The sequence below is a fragment of the Tachyglossus aculeatus genome, chromosome 3 (assembly GCF_015852505.1).
Source record: "Tachyglossus aculeatus isolate mTacAcu1 chromosome 3, mTacAcu1.pri, whole genome shotgun sequence".
NCBI classification, from domain to species: Eukaryota; Metazoa; Chordata; class Mammalia; order Monotremata; family Tachyglossidae; genus Tachyglossus; species Tachyglossus aculeatus.
In genome coordinates, this window is record NC_052068.1 from 66,366,622 (window position 1) to 66,391,027 (window position 24,406).

General features: G+C 45.2%; 1 protein-coding gene across 1 annotated transcript in view; it reads left to right on the forward strand.

The window, feature by feature from the left end:
* The window catches only part of MCU (mitochondrial calcium uniporter), a 211,808-nt gene that overhangs the window by 142,143 nt on the left and 45,259 nt on the right, over nt 1-24,406 (forward strand). The window contains exon 3 of the mRNA XM_038743404.1: nt 17,846-17,915. Coding sequence (XP_038599332.1) covers nt 17,846-17,915 — 70 coding nt within the window. The remainder of the gene's footprint in view (nt 1-17,845; nt 17,916-24,406) is intronic.

A 24,406-nucleotide genomic window follows, 5' to 3' on the forward strand; every position in this document is an offset into this window, starting at 1 on the left:
AGGGAGGAGAAGGCAGGCAGAACTTGGGGGAGCGAAAATAAAACTCTGCTCTGATTTGTACAGGCATTACACTGAGGTTCGAGCAGTGATCATTTCCAGCCACTGGAGTCCTTTTGCTCCCAGCTGGCTGCTTTAAATATTTAGGTAACTGACAGTAACTCTTAGGATGATGTCAGGTTCAAACTTCCTTTTTAACGGATTAGTTCCACTCATTATCATACTAAAAATTTACTACCAACCTTCTGTAGCCTGTCTGACTGGCTGGATCTCAGCCAGTTAAGATCTCACAAAGAAAATATTCATTGAAGATGCCATTTTGGTGATATGGAAAATTACCAAGTGAGAATAGCTAGTCACTCTTGGTTCTCTATGTCAGGTCCCCCAGGGATCCACTCTATCACATGCCGCTACATCAGAGTAAAAGCTCCTCCGTTTTAAATCAGATAGCCTGGGATTCAAACAGACAACAAGTACCTTCCGTCTTCAGCTGTGCGGTAGGAAGAGAGACTGAAACGGTGAAGAAGGAAGTGAGAAGCAGCATGACCTAGTGGAAACAATAGTAATAATAATAATGGTATTTGTTAAGCACTTACTATGTGTCAAGCACTGTTCTAAGGCAGGGGGTGGATGCCAGAGTGGACAAGGTTGGACACAGTCCCTGTCCCACATAGGGATCACAGTCTTCCCACCAATGAAATAGGAAGAAATCTGCTTTCTTTCCCTCCTAGACTGTGAGCCCTGGGTGGGGGAAAGTGGGGAAAGGAGTGTAAGGAAGCCCCCATCCCCACGCCTCCCTTGCCCCCCACCCATGGGGGTCCTACTGGAGGAAAGAGCATGGGCCTGGGAGTGAGAGGTCCAGAATGCTGGCTCAACCATCTGTCTGCTTCTGACCTTAGGCAAGTCACTTTGCTTCTCTGTGTCTCAGTTAACTCAGCTGTAAAATGGGGTTTAATACTGTGAACCTAGTGAACCAAGTAATGGGACTTGAGCTGTGTCCCAGCTGATTAGTTTGTATGTAACCCAACCTTAGTATAGTGCCTGGCACACAGCAAGTGTTTGAAAATTTCCTTAGTACTAGTGGACTCTGTCCAAGTAAGTGTAATATTGTAACCTAGTTTCCTTCTCTCAGTGAGAGTGTGGAGGGAAGGTAAGGGTTCTTCCAACTTTAACATCCCTGACAGTTTTGTGGTGTTTGTTCTTCCCGTTGGAATACCATAGCATTCTGACTTGGAAGCCATTTTGAAGATGTTTGGAACTTTAGGAAATGGAAAATGATCACTTGGGAATAAGAAAATTTGAAAGCATGTGTTTCCCAAGTCACCACATTCTCCTTTCTTTTCCAAAAGAAAAGATTCCATTGACTCCTTAAAGGCAACATGGAGATTAAATGGAACTTGTTCCCTCCCGTCTTCCCCAAAGATGATGACGTTGTAATGTCTTCCCTGAATCCTGGAGCCACTGAAAGAATGGTTCACTCTGGGAGCTTGGATCTTGCACCGTTTTCCTTATGATACTTGTAGAGCCCAGGGCTCTCAAAAAGCAAGCTTAGTGCACAGAGTTGAGGGAGTAGGGACTGTGGGTTCCTGCATTTGGTGAGGTTTCTTGTACAGATGTGCCAAAGACGGCCACTGTGGTTTGCAAACTTATGCTGAAACAAAGCTCTCTCTCGACAAAGGACTAAAATTCTCTTCTGCTCTATTAGTGCACCCAAATCACTTTGCTTTTAGAGGAGCAGTGTGGCATAATGGATAGAGCATGGTCCTGGGAGTCAGAAGGTCATGGGCTCCAAATCCCGGCCCCGTCACTTGTCTGCTGTTTGGCCCTGAGCAAGTCACTTCACTTCTCTGTGCCTGTTACCTCATCTGTAAAAGGGGGATGAAGATCATGAGCCTTCTTCAAGACAGGGACTATGTCCAACACGATTTGCTTGTATCCACCCCAGCCCTTAGTACAGTGCCTGGCACATAGTAAGTGCTTAACAAATACCTTAATTATCATTATTATTATTTTAGTCTTGCCAGTTTAAAGGACTGAGTGCGTGCTTCGTGTGTGACGAGGACTGCCATAGTGCTGGGAGGTTAAAAGGAATCTGTGATGCAGTCTCTGCCTTTGAGCAGTTTACAGTCCAACAGGGGAAGATGAGAAAGTGAAAACACATATCATAAAAGCCAGCTAAGTGACCTGGCTCAGTGCACCGAAGTCCAAGAGGGAAAGGGGCTGGCTCCACCCAGCTCCACCACTCGATTGCCGTGTAACCTTCGTTAAGTCATTTAACTTCTCTTGTGCCTCAGTTGCCTCATCTGTAGAATGGGGATTTATACTGTGAGCCACGTGGGAGACAGGGACTGTGTCCAACCCAGTATGCTTGTGTCTACCTCAGCACTTAGTTCGGTACCCCACAAATAGTAAGCGCTTAACAAGTACCACGATTATTGTTATTAAAATACCCAGAAGAGAAGTAGAGACAGTCCCTGGCCCTCAAGAGCGGCAAACAATATAAGAATAAGATGGGGACAAGAGAAAAAATGGAGAGACACAAAAACAGCATGAAAGATAAGGCCGACATTTTAGCACCAACAGGTCTAGTGTTAAAAAGGACTGATAGAGATCTCAAGACGCTGGGGCTAGGCAATATCTTATTCATTTTGTTTAGCATGATATTTGTTAAGTGCTTACTAGATGTCAAGCACTGTTCTAAGTGCTGTGGTAGTGACAAGTTAATCAGGTGGGACATAGTCCCTGTCTCACATGGGGCTCAAGTCTAAATAGGGAGGAGAACTAATATTTAATCTCCATTTTCAGTTGAGGAAGCTGAATCACAGAGAAGTGAAGTGAGATGCTCAAGGTCCCACAGCAGGCAGTTGGCAGAGCCGGGATTAGAACCCAGGTCCTTCCACTCCCAGGCCCGGGATCTTTCACTAAGTCACGTTGCTTCTCATCCAGAGTCCAGTCACAACCAAAGCCATCACAATGATCTAAATCAATCAATCGTATTTATTGAGCGCTTACTATGTGCAGAGCACTGTACTAAGCGCTTGGGAAGTACAAATTGGCATCACATAGAGACAGTCCCTACCCAACAGTGGGCTCACAGTCTAAAAGGGGGAGACAGAGAACAGAACCAAACATACCAACAAAATAAAATAAGAAGGATAGAAATGTACAAGTAAAATAAATAAATAAATAAATAAATAGAGTAATAAATATGTACAACCATATATACATATATACAGGTGCTGTGGGGAAGGGAAGGAGGTAAGACGGGGGGATGGAGAGGGGGATGAGGGGAGAGGAAAGAAGGGGCTCAGTCTGGGAAGGCCTCCTGGAGGAGGTGAGCTCTCAGCAGGGCCTTGAAGGGAGGAAGAGAGCTAGCTTGGCGGATGGGCAGAGGGAGGGCATTCCAGGCCCGGGGGATGACGTGGGCCGGGGGTCGATGGCGGGACAGGCGAGAGCGAGGTACAGTGAGGAGATTAGTGGTGGAGGAGCGGAGGGTGCGGGCTGGGCAGTAGAAGGAGAGAAGGGAGGTGAGGTAGGAGGGGGCGAGGGGATGGAGAGCCTTGAAGCCCAGGGTGAGGTGTTTAAAATTCAAATCTAAAATTTGAAGAGGCCAGCCTGCAGCGGTTTGTGACTCCTGCCACCCTCTAGATACAGAGCAAAGGCCCTGGATGGCCCCGTGGGAGCGTGGCTGGGATTCCCCAGGAGTTTGACTCCGCAGCCCGGTTGGATGGGAAGCTTAAGGCCCTGGCCCATTGACAGAATGAATTTTGAACATCCGTTTTTGATTTATCACAATCATTTATATTCACAGAAAGCTTTCTCTTCCATAGCACCTGATTATCTGTTGAACAGGGCGATAATCATGGGATGAACAATTAATGTTCCTAAAGTACCTAACTGAAGATATGTTCCATCATTCTCATTATTTGGTACTTGCAAATCTCCAGTGGCTACCCTCCTTCTGTCTGCAAGCAACAAAAACTCCGGTGCCTATTAGATTCCAGGTTCTTCTCCAGCTGGCTCCTTCTTACCTTCCAGCTCTCTTTGCCCATGACACTCCAGTTTGCATCTTTTGCTCCTTCTGAGCTAAGCTCTTTGGAAGCTTAAGGTCTCAGAATCAGTATCTCAGTATCTTAGCATCTCATCCTTGACTTACTGCTCGTATCCTTCCTCTTCCCTCATACTCCCTCCTGCTTTGAATCTGCCAGACCATGACTCTCCCCATATTAAAAGCCACAACCTCTAAAACTCTCCCCACCTTCCCTGATCATCAGCCACCCTTAGCACTTACATGCCTATCAGTCACTTTATTTCATCTGTTCATTCATTTGTTTTTGTCAGCTGGTGGCTACTACGAGCTTGTTCGGTATTTTTCCTTCTACTCCCACTAAAGAGATAAAATTTGTGTCTGTCTGCCTCCCTTCCCCTATTAGATTGTAAACTGCTCGAAGGCAGGGACGATATCTGTTAATCTTATGGTACAATAAGATTATTTATTTATTTTACTTGTACATGTCTATTCTATTTATTTTATTTTGTTAATATGTTTGGTTTTGTTCTCTGTCTCCCGCCTTCTAGACTGTGAGCCCACTGTTGGGTAGGGACTGTCTCTATATGGTGCCAACTTGTACTTCCCAAGCGCTTAGTACAGTGCTCTGCACACAGTAAGCGCTCAATAAATACGATTGATTGATTGATTAGTGCATTTTTTATAATAGCATTTGTTGTGTGGTTACTAGGTGCCAGGCACTGTGCTAAATGCTGGGTTAGTTACAAGTTAATTAGTGTGGATGCAGTTCCTGTCTCACATGGGGCTCACAGTCTTAATCCCCATCGTACAGATGAGGTAACTGAGGCCCAGAGAAGTGAAGTGACTTGCCCAGGGTCACACAGCAGACACGGGGCAGAGCTGGAATTAGAACTCAGGTCCTTCTGACTCCCGGGCCTGAGTTCTATCCATTAGGCCACACTGCTTCTCGTCAGTCTTCTCTGTATTCGAGAAGCACTCCTAGTTCTGGAAAAAGGAGGGGGGTTTGTTCTCGCGGAGTCCTGCATTAAGGAGAGTTAGTGTTGCGATATCCACCAGACTTCTGTGCGCTCACACACGAAGCTGTTTCTTCTGACCCTGCCTCACCCTCTGTCCAGACAGATGGGCCTGATTCCGGCTGCCGTGTGCTAACCAGAAGGCATAGTGAAAAGCCATGTTCCGACAGAACTGAGTGTACTCAGGAAGAAATGAGTGGAATTCTAGAAAGCATAGGGTTGGTTCTGTGCGTATAGCTTTGGTTCTATTTGTTCTGACGATTGTGACACCTGTCTACTTGTTTTGTTTTGTTGTCTGTCTCCCCCTTCTAGACTGTGAGCCCGTTGTTGGGTAGGGACTGTCTCTATATGTTGCCGACTTGTACTTCCCAAGCACTTGATACAGTGCTCTGCACATAGTAAGCACGCAATAAATACGATTGAATGAATTGAATGAATGAAAGGGGCAGGTCCAGAAAGGGGTAAGTTGAGTCCTTTCTTGAAAATGTAATATCCGACTGATCTAGGTTATATCATCACAGATTGGTGTTAGTGTTGTGTTTCATTCAAAGGAAACGTGGACTGTGGGGACCAGGTCCACCTGTGAAATCACAGTCTGGAGCGCACTAACAATTTTTCCCCGAATTCCTGCAACTTGCTCCTTACCCGCCTTGTTGTTCTAGTTCCTAGAGTACACGTGGGTGCTAGGATCTAGCCACCAGAAGCAGAGGTTTCTAAACAGATTGTCTTTTTTTCTGCTCCCATTTTCTATCCATCAATGAAGCAGCGTGGCCTAGTGGATAGAACACAGGCCTCAAAGTCAAAAGGACCCGAATTCTAATCCCTTCCCTGCCACTTGTCTGCTGTAATCTGCTCCTCCTCCACCATGACCACCTCTCTCCCCTCCCTTTTAAATCGTGAGCCCCCCAAGCTGCAGAGACTGTCTAATTCCCATCTGTGGATTCTCTCCCAGCGCTTAGTGCAGTGCTGTACGTACAGCAGGTGCTTAATAAATACTCTTCCTCCTCCTTCCCCTGGCTCAACTATGCCTTTTATGCACATGCAAAGAGTCCTAGACCTTAAATTTATTTGGTAACGGCGGCAACCCTCAAATAGGTCTCAAGGGATTAAGGGGCATCAGCATCCATTTTAAGGCAAAGCTGCAACCATATGCCTTTGTGGTGTAGACTTGGAATTATTACTGCAAAACAACTTTGTCTCTCTTATGAGATGCCTGAAAAATGTGGTACAAGTAAAGACATATAACCATTTCTTGGCGTCTTAGATTTGTACGGTTTTGGGGGGGGGTGGTGAAGTTGCCATCACATGCGTTGTACTACAGGCTTGGGGATACTTATTTGACTTGGAAAAAAATCAGCTTTCCGCAGAGACCATTCATTCATTCATTCAATCGTATTTATTGAGCACTTACTGTGTGCAGAGCGCTTGGGAAGTACAAGTTGGCAACAAGCCAGCACTAAGAACAGTGCTTTGCACATAGTAAGCGCTTAATAAATGCCATCAAAACAAACAAACAAAAAAAAACATATAGAGATGGTCCCTACCCAACAACGGGCTCACAGTCTAGAAGAGGGAGACAGACGACAAAACAAAACATGTAGACAGGTGTCAAAACCATCAGAATAAATGTAATTATAGCCATATAAACATCATTAATAAAATAGAGTAGTTAATATGTACAAGTAAAATAAATAGAGTAATATGTACAAATATATACAAGTGCTGTGGGGGGGGGGGAGGTAGGGCTGGAGGGGTGATGGGGAGGAGGAGAGGAAAAAGGGGGCTCAGTCTGGGAAGGCCTCCTGGAGAAGGTGAGCTCTCAGTAGGGCTTTGAAGAGAGGAAGAGATCAGCTTGGGCTTTTAATGTGGCATGGCCTCTGTGGCTGATGGGGGAGAGGGGGCCTGGTTTGAGATCCAGGGTGGAAGCAAAGTGATCTAGAGAAGCAGCATGGCTCAGTGGAAAGAGCCCGGGCTTTGGAATCAGAGGTTACGGGTTCAAATCCTGGCTCCGCCAATTGTCAGCTGTGTGACTTTGGGCAAGTCATTTCACTTCTCTGTGCCTCAGTTCCCTCATCTGTAAAATGGGGGTTAAGACTGTGAGCCCACTGAGACAATCTGATCACCTTGTAACCTCCCCAGCACTTAGAACAGTGCTTTGCACATAGTAAGTGCTTAATAAATGCTATTATTATTATTATTATGTGTCAGGGCATAGTTTAAATGGAATGGAGTCATTTAGACAGGGCCCTGTTCTCTTTGTTGGAAAGTGGGTCAACTGTTTAATGATAATATCAGTAATAATATTTGTGATATTTAAGCACTCACCACATTCCAAGCACTGTACTAAGCACTGGGGTAGATAAAAGATAGTCTCCCAATCCCACATGGAGGCTCACATTCTTAAGTAGCCGGGAGAACAGGTATGAAATCCCTGTTTTACAATGAGGACCCTGTGTCACAGAGCAGTTGTGGCTTACTCAAGGTCATACAGCAAGGGCAGAGGAGGGATTAATCAATCAATCGTATTTATTGAGCGCTTACTGTGTGCAGAGCACTGTACTAAGCGCTTGGGAAGTACAAGATGGCAACATGTAGAGACAGTCCCTACCCAACAGTGGGCTCACAGTCTAGAAGATTAAGGGATTAAGACCCAGGCCTTCTTACTCCCAGGTCCGGACTGATTCCTCTAATTTCTTCTGCATTGGAATGGGACTTGAATGTGAGCCAAAAAGTACTCCCTGTGTTCCCAAGGACAGGTGAGAAGTTGGCAGGCTGTGGTTCACTAATTTGAGGAATTTTCCATTTTTATTTACCAGCCCACAGTATATGGTGCTATTTGATCTTCTCACTAGGAGGGCAGTAAGGGCTGCTATTTGTTTTCTTCATTAGTTTAAGCTGTTAGAGCATTTCATATATTTTACTGGTCTTGTCTTCTGAACTTGCATCCTGGGGAAATTTTGCAAAATGTGTTATCTGGCGGATAAATAATTTAAATAAAGCACCCTCAACTAGCTTGGGAAGGACAGAGGAGGGGATGGGGAACCTGGATTCTTTTTACTCGGCTTTAATTCAACACCCTTGCTCCCCCCACCCCCCAACTCACAATGGGGAGAATATCTAAGATTTGTGTGGTGTGTTTCTTCCTCCAAAGACAGAACATGTAAATTGAATTGTGGTTTAATTATTCTTGGGTTGCTAGCGTAAACATGTTTTCACTATTGCATCTAGAGTTTCACTCACCTGAGATGCCAGCAATTACCAATATTCTCCCACGTGCTTAGTACAGTTCTCTGCACAAAGTAAGCACTCAATAAATAAATACGATCGACTGACTTGACTGACTTAGCCGAAAGATTAAATTTACTGACCACTTTGAACTGGAGAAGGAAACTAATCAGAAATTCAGCTGGGATATTTCCTTTCCCTGATTTGAACAATTGGGAAAGGAATTCCCTGATCTGGCCAGCTGCCTTTCCTATGGAAATATGAATAGGTTGCCTGGGGAAGTGGAGAGTGATGGTTTCGACAGCTGCTGTTTCCCCCTCTCTCCTATGTTCAAAAGACATGTTTCTGGCATTTGGGGAGGAGGAGGAGGAGAAACTAGTTTCCTGGCTAACACAGTTGGAGAAGAGCTAGAGATTAAAACCCTTGGAAATTAGGAGGGAGCAAACATTTGATCCTTTCTGCGTGGGCAGTGCTAGGATTTAGGCTCTTTAGTTTGACCTTGGCTAGAGAACAAGGAAATGGTAACCTGGATCGAATTTGTATGCTGACTCTAACACACTGCGGTTAGGGTCATGTCCTAGTGGAAAACAAAGGACAGTGGGAAATCCCTAGGGGAAGGGGGAGTTTGTGGTTGCTGTTTGGAGTCAGCAGTTTTTAATGCTGCCACAACAGCCACCTCGCTTTTCCTTTCTCTTCTCCCTAAAATGGGGGTGGGAAGGGACAAGAAAGAAAGGAAAGTTTAGCAAGGAATATATAGAAATTTTCATATCTGTGGGTGTGTGTGAGACACACACACACACTATATGAGGTATCTAAACATGTATTTTCTTTCAGTGTAAATTAACAGGGAGCTTTACTGACAAGGACTGTTCATTCTTCAATTGCTTTTAGTTTTTTCAAGAGGTAGAACGGATCCTCGCTCCTTCTAGGCTCTGCCTGTAACCTGTGGGCTGTGAGCAAAAGCAGTTCCAGGGAATATTAATAGCAGCCGCCCACGGCCAATTTACCACTCCCTGTCACCCAGGAATGAAGTGTGAATAAATGAGATGGTGCTTCCTTCTAAAACCTGAACGGGTCAGGTATCTGAGGGAAGGGACATTTGAGCAAGCCCTGAGTGTGTAGCCAAGTGACCTGTCTCTAAATGAACCTTTTTTAATTTTTTAAAATGGTATTTGTTAAGCACTTTGTGCCAGGCACTGTACTAAGCACTGGGGTAAATGATGATGATGGCATTTGTTAAGTGCTTACTATGTGCAAAGCACTGTTCTAAGCGCTGGGGGGGATACAAGGTGATCAGGTTGTCCCACGTGGGGCTTACAGTCATCATCCCCATTTTACAGATGAGGTAACTGAGGCTCTGAGAAGTTAAGTGACTTGCCCAAGGTCACACAGCAGAGATATGGCAGAGCCGGGACTCAAACCCATGACCTCTGACTCCAAAGCCCAGGCTCTTTCCACTGAGCCACGCTGCTTCATCAAACCAGTTAGGTCAGACACAATCCCTGTCCCACATGGGGTTCACTGTCTTAATCCCCATTTTACAGATGAAGTAATTAAGGCCCAGAAAAGTGAAGTGACTTACCCAAAGTCACACAGCAGACCAGTGACAGAGGCAGGATTAGTACCCAGATCCTTATAATAATAATAATAATAATAATGGTATTCGTTAAGCGCTTACTATATTTCAAGCACTGAGGGGCTCACAGTTTAAGTAGGAGGGAGAGCAGGACTTGAATTCCCATTTTACAGTTGAGGAAACTGAGGCACAGAGAATAATAATTATGGTACTTGTTAAGCGCTTACTATGTGCCAAGCACTGTTCTCAAGATACAAGATAATCTGGTTGTCCCACATGAGGCTCACAGTCTTAATCCCCATTTTACAGATGAGGTAACTGAGGCACAGGGAAGTGAAGTGACTTGCCCAAAGTCACACAGCTGACAAGTGGCGGAGCCGGGATTAGAACCCATGACCTCTGACTCGAAGCCACACTGCTTCTGAATCCCTGACCCTCCTAGAGGAGGTCGTGGCGGTTGAAATGCCCAGGTTGGAAATGTGAGGTCTGGCCTGGCCCGGCCCAACAGAACATGGGCTCATGGTTCTGGTTCTGAACCTAGGCTAACGCCTAGACCCCGCTACTTCCAAGAGCGCGGCACTGTACGCACACAATTTTCTCTGGGTTGTTGAGGCTTGGTGTTCAAGAGAGCGCACGAGGGACTTGAGCCTGAACCTGGCCTGTGCCCAGCCCGTGTTTCCAAGACTTGTGAACTTGGCTGGCACACATACAGGGCTCAAAGTGGAGCCCAAAGTCAGGAAACCATTTGGTGGATTTTATCAGACCGAGAAGGCATTGCTTCAGTTTGTGTGTGTGCCTTATATGACTGAAGTATAATTACTATTATTATTATTGTGGTATTTAAGTGCTTACTCTGTGCCAAACGCTATGTTGAGAGCTGGGGTAGGTACAAGAAAATCAGGTCTTACATGAGGCTCACAGTCTAAGAAGGAGGGAGAGCAGAGATTGAGTCCCCATTTGCGGATGAGTGAACTGAGACTTGCCCAAAGTCACACAGCAGACAAGTGGTGGAGCTGGGATTAGAACCCAGGTCCTTCACTCCAGGTCTGTCCTCTTTCCAATCAATCAGTCGTATTTTTTGAGTACTTGGTGTAGAGCACTGTAGTAAGTGCTTGGGAGAGTACAGCGTAACAGATACGTTCCCTGCCCCCAGTGAGTTTAGAGAGAGACAGACATTAATATAAGTAAATTAAGGATATGCACGTAAGTGTTGTGAGGCTGGGTTGGGGGATGAATAGAGGGAGCAAGTCAAGGGTGACACAGAATCCTTTCCACTGAAAGGATGACACAGAAAGGTGACACAGAATCCTTTCCGCACATCCGCACTTCTTCTGTGAAAGAAGTGGAAAAATGGGGCTTAGGGAAGGCCTCTTGGAGGAGATGTGTCTTCAGTAAGCCTTTGAAGCAGGGAATAACAATAATAATAATAATAATGGTATTTGTTAGGGTAATTGTCTGTCAGATATGAAGAGGAAGGGTGTTCAAGTCCAGAGGCAGGACGTGGATGAGTGGTCAGTGGCAAGATAGGCGAGTTCGAGGTATAGTGAGTAGGTTGGCATTAGAGGAGCGAAGTATATAGGCTGGATTGTAGTAGGATAGCGAGGTAGGAGGGGGCAAGGTGTTTGAGTGCTTCAAAGCTGATGGTAAGGGCGGGGGGGGGGGCAAGCACTGGAGGTTCTTGACGTGCTGCTTCAGAGCTAATCAGAAGCTGAATTTCTCCAGGACCACCTTAATGACAGACCAAATTTAAAAAAATAAATAAATCACATTTGTCTTACCATCACAAGCACCTAACTTGTCCCAGTGACTCAGGAGAGATTTGGTGCACTTTGCCACTATTCAGCTTGGAAAGAATGCAAATAATATGGTTGAGGTTTCCCAGACAGTGCATTTCCTGGTTGACTGTGTTTTCATTCACTTCTTCTAATTAATTATGGTTTTGATTAAGCGTTTACTGTGTGTCAAACACTGTGCTAAGTGCTGGGGTAGATACAAGTTAATCAGTTCAGGCACAGTCCCAGTCCCAAATGGGGCTCAGAGTCTAATAATAATACTAATTATGGTGTTTGTTAAGCGCTTGCTATGTGCTAAGCACTGTTCTAAGCACTGGGGCAGATACAATGTAGTCAGGTTGTCCCACGTGGGGTTCACAGTCTTAATCCCCATTTTACAGATGAAGTAACTGAGGCCCAGAGAAGTGAAGTGATTTGCCCAAGGTCACACTGCAGAAGAAGAAGGGAGTCAAAACATTGAATTTCCATTTTACAGATGAGGAAACTGAGGCTCAGAGAAATTCAGCGACTTGCCCAAGGTCATCCAGCAGGCAAGAGCTGGGATTAGATCAGATATCACAAGAAGCTAACGATCTAAGAGTTGTTTAATCCCCATTTTACAGATGAGGAAACTGAGGCACAGAGAGATTGTTATTTGCCCTAGGCATCTTTGCAGCATGGCACAAGACTATAATTGCCAAAAAGATAAAGTAGATATTAAATATATATAATGGGCATTTACCGTCTGGGTAAATACTTCAGAATGCTTTAGAAACCCAAACTGTTCCCCTGTTTGTTAGTGAATTTGAGAAGAAAAGCAACCGCTCAATTAATATTACTACTCTGGGAAAATGGGGCTGGCAAGGTCCTAGCAGTTTGTCACATATATTAAAGCAGTAAGGAATAGTGAGGAAATATGCGTCGGCCGTGAAAGGAAACAGACATGGGAAGCAATTTGAGAATGTCCTGATATTACCAGAGATTGAACAGTAGAACTGAGCTTGGGGGAAGCCCAGAGAAAGGATTGGGAGAGAGCTTCTAGAGATTCTTGGCAGGACTCGGCTCAGGCACCAGAAGACCGGATCGGGATGTGAAATGGAAACCAACGATAAGCTGTCTGGAGCCGGCCCCGCAGAGGTTATGATATAGGCCCCATGAGGTGGGAAGGGGGGCGAGGGGGCACAAACTTTTACAACTGAACCTGGTTCTTACAGGCTTGTAGTCATGGAGGAGGAGGAGGAGGCCCCTGCCCTCATCGCCGTCTTCATAATAATAATAATAATAATAATAACAATAATAATAATAATGGCATTTATTAAGCGCTTACTATGTGCAAAGCACTGTTCTAAGCGCTGGGGAGGTTACAAGCTGATCCCCCCTTCTTACCTCCTTCCCTTCCCCACAGCACCTGTATATATGTATATATGTTTGTACAGATTTATTACTCTATTTATTTTACTTGTACATAGCTATTCTATTTATTTTATTTTGTTAGTATGTTCGGTTTTGTTCTCTGTCTCCCCCCTTTTAGACTGTGAGCCCACTGCTGGGTAGGGACTGTCTCTGTATGTTGCCAATTTGTATTTCCCAAGCGCTTAGTACAGTGCTCTGCACATAGTAAGCGCTCAATAAATATGGTTGATGATGATGATGATGATGATGATGATGATCCTGGCCCTTCCCACCTGTAGCCAACCACGAGATCTATTCCAAGAGAGACCTGCTGAATGAAGTGTTTCTTGTGAAAACTCTTAGGGACCAGAAAGATTGTATTTTCCCATCCTGGGGGAAAGTGACTCACAACTTCCACTGGATGAAGCGGTTGGCCTACAGGTAGCCATCTGAGAGAGAAGATCATGTGTAGCTGCACGTTTGGGATCACTTTGCTTATTTTAGCTTCTGCTAGATCATCAGCCATTGCTATTCATTCATTCAATTGTATTTATTGAGTGCTTACTGTGTGCAGAGCACTATACTAAGCACTTGGAAAGTACAATTCAGCAACAGAGACAATGCCTAACCACCAGCGGGCAGAAGATGAACCAGACTGGTTTGTAGCAATCAATCAATCAATCGTATTTATTGAGCGCTTGCTGTGTGCAGATCACTGTACTAAGCGCTTGGGAAGTACAAGGTGGCAACATATAGAGACAGTCCCTAACCAACAGTGGGCTCACAGTCTAAAAACAGAAATGAGGAGGCTATCTCGGGGGGGAGGAGCTTCAGGACGATCATGAAGGAGAAATGGAAATGGTGCTGTGGGGCAGGGATTGTTGGTCACACATCGGTCATATCAATCACACCAGTGCTCAGTCAATCAATGGTGTTTACTGTCTGCAGAGCAGTGTTTGAAGCGCTTGGGAAGGTACACTTCCACAGAGTTGGCAGATGCAATCCCTGCCCACAAGGAGCTTACAGTCTATCAGTGCACTGATAAAAATCTCCCTGTTAGTAGCACCATCTTCTAGCCCAAAGGACAGCTATAGGATGACGTGATAACATTAGACTCTAGGAATTGGGTTCTGACAGGGTTTACCAGAATCCTGACCGGGAAGTGGGGAGAGACTGATAATGAGTTATTTGCAGCATTTATACCCATGATGACTACTACAGCTGGCCCAGAGGAGAGAGCATGGGCCTGAGAGTTAGGGAGACCTGGGTTCTAATCCTAGCTCTGCCACTTGTCTGCTGTGTGACCCAAGGCAGGTCACTTAAGTTTTTGTGTCTCAGTTACCTCATCAGTAAAATAGGGATTAAGACTGTGAGCCCCATAGTGGACCGGGACTTTGTCCAACCTGATTAACCTGAATATACCCCAGTGCTTAGAATAGTGCTTGACACATAGTAAGCACTTAATAGATTCCATCATCATCATAGTCATCACATTCACATCAGATGTTTCCTGTGGATACAGTTACTATGTCTGTGCTTATACATTTGTCCCAGTATTTTATTTCACTCAAGAAATATGGTTGACTCTAGTTGAAAGCTAATTGGCTGTGAATTTTTCATGATGCCACGGGTATGTTGACATTTTTTCTTAGGATGCTGACAAAACAGTAGTGCTGAGTTTGTGCTTTCGAAATGGAGGGAGGTGATGGAGAAACTTTGCATAATTTATAATTGGGAAGCATGTAAACTATGATTGGACTGAAAAAACTCATTTCCATAGAGGCTATGAAATACCCTATTGTAATATCTTTCGCTTTGATTTTGATTTTTTTGTTAGATCTGAACCTTTAGGCTTGGGGAAATAAAGAGACAATCGGGTCATTTCTAAATTAGTAAAGCATTTTTCATTTGCTCTAGATTTGTATTAAAACTGAGGGTAAATGAACCTCTTTTCCTTCTCCGAGTCAGCGCTACGTAGTTAGGCCTTATGGAGCAGAAGCCCTCATTCAGTTGGATGTATTTCATTGTCAATGCAGAATGAGTAGCTATTCGTGCAGTTTCTAGTGGAGATGAAGTCACAGGCCTAACTAGTGCTCTTAGAGAAGAGCAAACCAACTCACCTATTTGACTTTCTTTGTCGTATCCTTTGGTCCTGATCAGAGTCTTCCCTGTTGGTGCTAAACCTTTCCACAGTGAAGAAAGCCCAGCTTCAAATTATTTTGGTCTCTTTTTCTTCTTTTTCAGTTTCTTGAGTACACTGATGATGTGATCCAATTTCCATCACAGATGGAGAGCTACATTGGTAGAAATGAAGCACGGACTCATGGAAAGAGTCCAGAGACCTGAGTTTTCTTCCCAGCTGTGGCACTGATCCACCATGTGATCAATATGTCCAATATCAACTCAGTATGTCCAAGACTGAACTCCTTATCTTCCCTCCCAAACCTTGCCCTCTCCCTGACTTTCTGTCACTGTAGACTGTAGACTACCATCCTTCCCGTCTCACAAGCCCGCAATCTTGGTGTCATCTGTGACTCCGCTCTCTCGTTCAGCCCTCACATCCAATCCGTCACCAAAACCTGCTGGTCTCACCTCCACAATATCGCCAAGATCCACCCTTTCCTCTCCATCCAAACTGCTACCTTGCTGGTTCAATCTCTCATCCTATCCCGACTGGGTTACTGCATCAGCCTCCTCTCTGATCTCCCATCCTCCTGTCTCTCACCACTTCAGTCTATACTTCATGCTGCTGCCCGGATCATCTTTGTGCAGAAACACTCTGGGCATGTTACTCCCCTCCTCAAGAATCTCCAGTGGCTACCAGTCAACCTATGCATCAATCAAAAACTCCTCACTCTCGGCTTCAGTGCTCTCCATCCCCTGGCCCCCTCCTACCTCACCGCCCTTCTCTCCTTCTCCAGCCCAGCCCACACCCTCCGCTCCTCTGCCGCTAACCTCCTCACTGTACCTCGTTCTCGCCTGTTCCGCCGTCAACCCACGGTCCACATCCTCCCCCTGGCCTGGAATGTCCTCCCTCTGCACACCCGCCAACCTAGCTCTCTTCCTCCCTTCAGAGCCCTACTGAGAGCTCACCTCCTTCCTTCCCAGACTGAGTCCCCTTTTTCCTCTCCTCCTCCCCATCCCCCCCGCCCTACTTCCTTCCCCTTCCCATAGCACCTGTATATATGTTTGTACAGATTTATTACTCTATTTATTTTACTTATACATATTTACTATTCTATATCTTTTCTTAATGATGTGCATCTAGCTTTATTTCTATTTATTCTGATGACTCCTGTCCACATGCTTTGTTTTGTTGTCTATCTCCCCCTTCTAGACTGTGAGCCTGTTGTTGGGTAGGGACCATTTCTATATGTTGCCAACTTGTACTTCCCAAGCGCTTAGTACAGTGCTGTGCACACAGTAAGCGCTCAATAAATACGATTGAATAAATGAATGTGGTCTTGAGTGGATCACTAATGCCCTCTCTTGGCCTCAGTTTTATCATTTGTAAAATAAAATAGTAATACCCACCTCTCAGTGACAGCCAGGAGTGTTGTGAAGATCAGGGTAGTATTTATTGTGTTTCAATAGCTACAAAAGCCCCTTGGAAAGAGAATAGTACTGGCCAATTTCAGTGTATCATTAGGTTTGACTTATATGAGGATTGGGGCAGTCATCATTAGGACATTCCTGAGATGTCATTCATTGGGAGTAATTTCAGGTGGTGAAGCTCGCCATGACTTTTGAAACTGGATTGCATTCTTTTAGACCGGATTCTTTAGTTGGTTGAACTCCTATCTCAAACTAACGTGTTGCAATACATATTAGCCTTGGGTGTTGAGAGCGTGTCATCAACCAAAACGGTGTCGTAATGGAGCTTGATTTGGCTGTGCACACCTATAAACCTGTGTCCTAATTCATTGATTGGAAAGATTTAACCTTGGGCTGAGTGTGAAAGGCAGTTCTAGACCCTGAGCCAAACATGTTGCCCCTGGGGGCCCTCTTCTTGTTCTCTGTCGTGTGAACTCCTTCTCTCCTCACTTCTTTTCCTCTTATTCTTATTAACGCATATTCTTATTGAGAAGTAGCATGGGCTTGGGAATCGGAGTTGGATTCTATTCCCAGCTCTGCCAATTTCTTGCTACATGACCCTGGGCAAGTCACTTCACTTCTCTGTGCCTCTATTTCCTTAACTGTAAAATGGGAGTTCAATATCTGTTCTCCCCTCCCTCCGTACTTAGACTGTGAGTCCTGTGTGGGACAGGGACTGTGTCCCATCTAATTAACTTGTATCTACGCCGGCACTTAGAACAGTGCTTGACAAATAACAAGTACTTAACAAATATGATAATAATAATGATAACTGAAATGGGAAGTGTTAGCAGTTTGAGCAGCAAGAGTCCAGTATGGTTTCAGAATATCCCATTTCCCATTGGTTGACAGTTTACACATCCAGCAGATCAGGGCAAGGCAAAAAGCTAAGCATTGGGAAGGAGGAGGCATATAAGATCAAATAGCTGAGAAGCAGCATGGCCTAGTGGATAGAGCACGGGCCTGGGATTCAAAAGGATCTGGGTTCTAATCCCAGCTCTGCCACTTGTCTGCTGTGTGATTTATAGTCTGTAATATGTAATCTGTAATTTGGGGATTAAGACTATGAGCCCCATGTGGGACATAGTCTGTGTCCAATCTCATGAGTTGTTATCTACCCCCAGTTCTTAGAACGGTGCCTGGCACTTAGTAAGCGCTTAACAAATGCCATTAAAAATAGCATAGGAAAGAAACATTAATCTCTCCATGATTGAGCTAATAATCCTTCTTGTTTGGCTGTTTCTAGGTGCACCAGAGGCTCTCTTCCTGGCCGAAACTGAGAGTTGTCTATTGCAGTACTGTTTTGCCCTCTGATGGTGAGTATTGGCCAGTCCACCTGGCTTCATTCCCAACCTCTTCCCCTTTGCCATCCCGTTTTATTCTGACATCTACCAGAACCAAAGCTCCGTTGGCCAAAGCATTTCATTTCTAGCTGTGTGACTCTGAGCAAGTCACTTAACATTTCTGTGCTTTAGTTCCCTCATCTGTAAAATGGGAATTAAAACTGTGAGCCCCCCGTGGGACAACCTGATCACCTTGTAACCTCCCCAGTGCTTAGAGCAGTGCTTTGACCCCACTGTTGGGTAGGGACTGTCTCTATATGTTGCCAACTTGTACTTCCCAAGCGCTTAGTACAGTGCTCTGCACACAGTAAGCGCTCAATAAATACAATTGATTGATTGCTTTGCACATAGTAAGCGCTTAACAAGTGAGCCCACTGTTGGGTAGGGACCGTCTCTATATGTTGCCAACTTGTACTTCCCAAGCGCTTAGTACAGTGCTCTGCACACAGTAAAAGCCCAATAAATGCGATTGAATGAATGAATGAATGAATGAATTTCTTCCACTGGAACCCATATTATGAACTTGCTTCTCCAATCCTAGTATGCCGCATCTACTCTGGTAGAATTGGCTAGGTTTAAGCAAGTTGATCTGAGACCAGAGGACCCCCGAGGGCTCAGCACATTGGTTGCAAACAGTCTGAATGAAAAGACGACTCTGGTCAGTTAGTTAATCGTATTTATTGAGCTCTTACTGTGTGCAGAACACTGTACTAAGCGCTTGGGAGAAGACAATAGACCGATAAAACAGACAAACTCCCCGCCCACAATGAGCTTTCAGTTTAGAGGCTGTAAACATAAGGGGGTCAAGAAATGAATGGAAGGAAGAGAGCAGATTCCCAGATAAGCCATCAAGGTTAAAGACATGAGGTTGGCCTTCGTGGTTGGGTGATGATTGATGTCAAGCAGGTAGAAGGGAGTTTCCAGTTCAGGGAGTTTACCCTTGGCAGATACCTCCTGAGGGAGGGGCAACCAGCTGGATAAGAAAACAAATCAGAGTTGGCATGTTTAAATTTCAAGGATATCCCTGACCCAGATAGAGCACGTGCTTCCCAAAACCTCTGCCTGGAAAGAAGGGCACATTTTCTAGATAGTAATAATAATTAATAATTGTGGTATTTGTTGAGTGCTCACAATGTGCCTGGCACTGTACTAAGCACTGGGTAGATACAAGCAAATCGGGTTGGACCAGATGTTTATGTCTTCCAAGTCTCAGAAAACACTAAGCCTCTGGCCTCTCTCCAGTGATGATGTTGAGCCTAAACAACCTCCTATTTGGCTAGGAAAATTCACTTGTACCCCTAAAGTCTGGGTGGTACGCTTATAGCCTTTGGTGAAAATAAGTTAATTTTTTCAGATATCAAACATAACAGGGCGAGGCTTATAGTCTTTTGTGAAAATAAGTTTATTTTTTCAGGTATCAAATGTAACGGGGCAGGGCTTTCTTTCATAAATATCCCCAAGTGTTTTCATCAAGGCTTGTGCATCTAGCTTCAACCCAAATTTTACTCAAAAGGTCCTCTCTGTGGTCCCCCCTGAAAATGGTAGTCTGTGGGAATGGTTTGTACTTCAGCCCGATTTTTCAGGTGACCTACAAAAGAGGACTTTCTTTCAAAAGCATCCCTGGGTCCGTATCAGAAAGCAAGAGGGAGCAACTTCCCCACCGATTCAGCAACATCCATAACGCCTTGTGCCCACAGTCAAGATCACCAGTCCGACGACAGCCGTGTTCAGTGAGCTTGAGGGGCGAAATGGGCAAAGGGAAATCAGTTGGGAGTGAAATGAAGGATGGAGAAAATGCTGCCCCAGTTAGCTGCTAAATGAAGTCTTCTTTCATTTAAGCACTTCTTTCACTCACTTGTATTTACTGAACGTTTAATGTGTTCAAAGCACTGTACTAACCAGTACTTAGAGAAGCAGTCTGGCCTAGTGGAAAGAGCCCAGGCTTGGGAGTCAGAGGTCATGGGTTCTAATCCCGGCTCCACCACTTATCAGCTGTGTGACTTTGGGCATGTCACTTAACTTCTCTGTGCCTCAGTTGCCTCATCTGTAAAACGGGGATTAAGACTGTATGCTCTACCTGATTACCTTGTGTCAACCCCAGTGCTTAGAACAGTGCTTTGCACAAGCGCTTAACACATACAATAATAATAATAATAATACTAACCTTCTTGACCCGGTGGAATCTGGGCCTGGAAAAACAGCTCTGTAGATTTGTGTTCTACAGAGTGGAAACTGAAAGCACCCCGATCGTGGCTGTTCAATTAGTTTCTGCCACCAGAATCACTTGCAGTCTGAAGTGCTGCTTGTGTAGGAAGACACAGCAGGCTAGCAAAATGTAGGAGCTTCTTTACATATGTAAATAGGGCATGTAAAAATAACTCTCAAATGTGATATTATTTCTGGAGATTAGTCTTCAGTGATCCAATATTGTATCTTCTGGGAATCCCCAGTACACTGGAGGGCTGATGCCACTTATTCACTATCCTATCCATACTCTATGCTGGTGAAGAATCCAGTATTCTAATTCCGTCCAGTGTCTGGATAGGCTCTTTTATTAATTAAATAAGGTTTACTACACTCAGAAGTTCCCAGCTCTGAGTCAACCCTTGGGATTCCTGGCCTGCCAAAGAGAAGTAAGGAATTGCTCTCCAGTCATTTGGGGTCATCCATCTGGCTTCCCATTCCCAGATCTTCTCTGCCAGGCACCTCTTTTAACATCTGACTTCATTTTAAATCCCTTTTCGGTTGTTTACCGGATGTTTTCCTCCCAAGCGCCCTCTCTTCCGTCTTTCATTTGTCTCCGAATCACCTCCCAGGACCTAGCCTTGATTCTGTATTCCGATTCCCCCTAGTAAACCCAGAAACATTTTCAGGCTGTAGGGATGATACTTAGATCCCAGTAATCCCTTATGGCAGCACTGAGAAGCATAGAAAACGCCACAGATCAGGCCAATGGGCTCTTCTGCCCAAGATTTCAGGTGTCTCTTTGATTCGGTGACACTATTTCCATTAAACTCAAGATGGGAAAGCTTTACCCTTAAGGGCGGGGAAGACAACCACAAAAATAGTTACTGCAACTTTCATCTCAAAATCAATATTGGATTCAGTCATTCATTCAATCGTATTTATTGAGCGCTTACTGTGTGCAGAGCACTATACTAAGTGCTTGGGAAGTACAAGTTAGCAACATATAGAGATGGTCCCTACCCAACAGCGGGCTCACAGTCTAGAAGGGGGAGACAGACAGCAAAACAAAACATATTAACAAAATAAAATAAATAAAATAGTAAGTATGTACAAGTAAAATAAATAGCATAATAAAATGTACAAGCATATATGTAGGTGCTGTGGGAAGGGGAAGGAGGTAAGGCGGGGGGATGGGGGGGGAGAGGAAGGAGGGGTCTCAGTGTGGGAAGGCCTCCTGGAAGAGGTGAGCTCTCAGTAAGGCTTTGAAGGGAGGAAGAGAGCTAGCTTGGTGGATGTGCGGAGGGAGGGCATTCCAGGCCAGGGGGAGGACGTGGGCCGGGGGTTGATGGCGGGACAGGCGAGAACGAGGCCCAGTGAGGAGGTTAGCGGTGGCAGAGGAGCGGAGGGTGCGGGCTGGGCTGTAGAGGGAAAGAAGGGAGGTGAGATAGGATGGGGTGAGGTGATGGACAGCCTTGAAGCCGATAGTGAAGAGTTTTTGCCTGATGCGTAGGTTGACTGGTAGCCACTGGAGATTTTTGAGGAGGCGAGTAACATGCCCAGACTGTTTCTGTACAAAGATGATCCGGGCAGCAGTGTGAAGTATAGATTGAAGTGGGGAGAGACAGGAGGATGGGAAATCAGAGAGGAGGCTAATGCAGTAATCCAGTTGGGATAGAATGAGAGATTGAACCAGCAGGGTAGCAGTTTGTATGGAGAGGAAAGGGCGGATCTTGGCGATGTTGCGGAGGTGAGACCAGCAGGTTTTGGTGACGGATTGGATGTGAGGTGTGAACAAGAGAGCACAGTTGAGGATGACACCAAGGTTGCGGGCTTGTGAGATGGGAAGGAGGGTAGTGCGGTCTACAGTGACGGGAAAGTCAGGGAGAGAGCAGGGTTTGGGAGGGAAGATAAGGAGTTCAGTCTTGGACATATTGAGTTTTAGATGATGGGCAGACATCCAGATGGAGATATCTTGAAGGCAGGAGGAAACCCGAGCCTGAAGGGAGGGAGAGAGAGCAGGGGCAGAGATGTAGATTTGGGTGTCATCAGCGTAGAGATGATAGTTGAAGCCGTGGGAGCGAACGAGTTCACCAGGGGAGTGAGTGTAGATAGAGAACAGAAGGGGACCAAGAACTGACCCTTGAGGAACCCCTACAGTCAGGGGATGGGAGGGGGAGGAGGAGCCCGCGAAAGAGACTGAGAATGAACGGCCGGAGAGATAAGAGGAGAACCACGAGAGGACAGAGTCTGTGAAGCCAAGGTTGGATAGCGTGTTGAGGAGAAGGGGGTGGTCCACAGTGTTGAAGGCAGCTGAGAGGTCGAGGAGGATTAGATTAGAGTAGGAGCCGTTGGATTTGGCAAGCAGGAGGTCATTGATGACCTTTGAGAGTCCTGTCCAGTTTTGGTGGAATGTAGGGGACGGAAGCCAGATTGGAGGGGGTCGAGGAGAGAGTTGGCGTTGAGGAATTCGAGGCAGTGCAGTAGATGACTCGTTCAAGGGTCGTCTGTTGGATGATGCAGCTGATGTGGGCACCTTTAAAAGCTTGAAAATATCCAACCAAGAATTTCCACAAGTTGCTATTCACAAATTCAGAAACAGTGAAATATTACTTTATTCCACCGAACTAAGTAGGTTTTGTTGCATATTTTAAAAGTAGAATGGTTAGATTGGATTATAGCAGAGCCGCCCTTCGGTCCAAAGATGTAGCTAGTGATGGTGAAATTGCATCTTTTATAATGAGAATTGCTGAGAAAGAATCTCTTGCCCACCATGTCTAAGAAAATTCTGTAAGAATTCAGCATGTCTGGCTCCTTGTCATTTTGGGATAATGTCAGACCATTGTGTCTGAGCTGATTATCTAGTATCTTAGTACAATGCTTGGCACATAGTCAAGTACTTAACAAATACCATTGTCATTATAACACCATTAGTTAAGAAGGGAAAAGTAAGCTCAGCAGGACATGCATTTCAGTTTTTTTTGTTTGTATTTAATGGTACTTGTTAAGCACTTATTATATGTCAGGCTGGGGTAGATGCAAGGTAATCAGGTTGGATACAATCCATGTACATGGGGCCCAGAGTTTTAATCCCCCTTTTTACAGATGAGGGAACTGAGGTCCCCTGACTCCCAAGGCCGTGCTCTTTTCATGAGACTACGCAGCTTCTCAGTATTTGCAATAATGGTGATGGTTTGCACCACGCCATCCACTGGGTCCCATTGCGCAGTGACTAGTAGGGAAAACGGATGCAGTGTGGGATCACAGAGCAGACTCCTGAGACCTCTCCAGCAGCAAACACCACACACATTCTTTAATCCGTCTCTCAGTATAGTCCTCAGAGTGGCTTAGTAAAGATCAGAAGAGCCTTTTCCAATTTGGGGCAAAAATAAAACAAAGAATAACATCAGCAACAAAATAATGGGTGGTTGGCTTCCACACAACTAGACAGAGCAAAGCTAGAAAATAGCAGAAGCATTAGGACAGGGCATATGTAGACAAGGGTTAATCCCTGCCTCCTGTCTCACACCCCACTCCAGTCCGTACTTCACTCTGCTGCACAGATCATTTTTCTAAACAAACATTCAGGCCATTCATTCATTCACTCAATCGTATTTATTGAGCGCTTACTGTGTGCAGAGCACTGTACTAAGCGCTTGGGAAGTACAAGTTGGCAACATATAGAGACAGTCCATGTCTCCCCACTCCTCAACAGCCTCCAATGGTTGCCTATCCACTGCCGCCTGAAAAAAAGCACCTTTCCAATGGCTTTAATCAATCAATCAATCATATTTATTGAGCGCTTACTTTGTGCAGAGCACTGTACTAAGCGCTTGGGAAGTACAAGTTGGCAACATATAGAGACAGTCCATGTCTCCCCACTCCTCAACAGCCTCCAATGGTTGCCTGTCCACTGCCGTGTGAAAAGAAACACCTTTCCATTGGCTTTAAAGCACTGAAACCACTCACCCCCTCCTACCTTACCTCACTAATTTAACTAATTTAATTATAGTACTTGTAAAGCACTTCCTATACGCCACGCACTGCTCTAAGCGCCGGGCGAGATACAAGGTAATCAGTTTGTCCCACGTGGAGCTCACAGTCTTAATCCACATTTTCCAGATGAAGAAACTGAGGCACAGAGAAGTGAAGTGACTTGCCCAGGGTCACACAGCAGACACGAGGCAGAGCTGGGGTGATTGGAACCCAGGTCCTTGCCGCTCCCAGGCCTGTGCTCTTTCCACTAGGCCGCACTGCTTCTCTATGAAGAAAAATTTCTC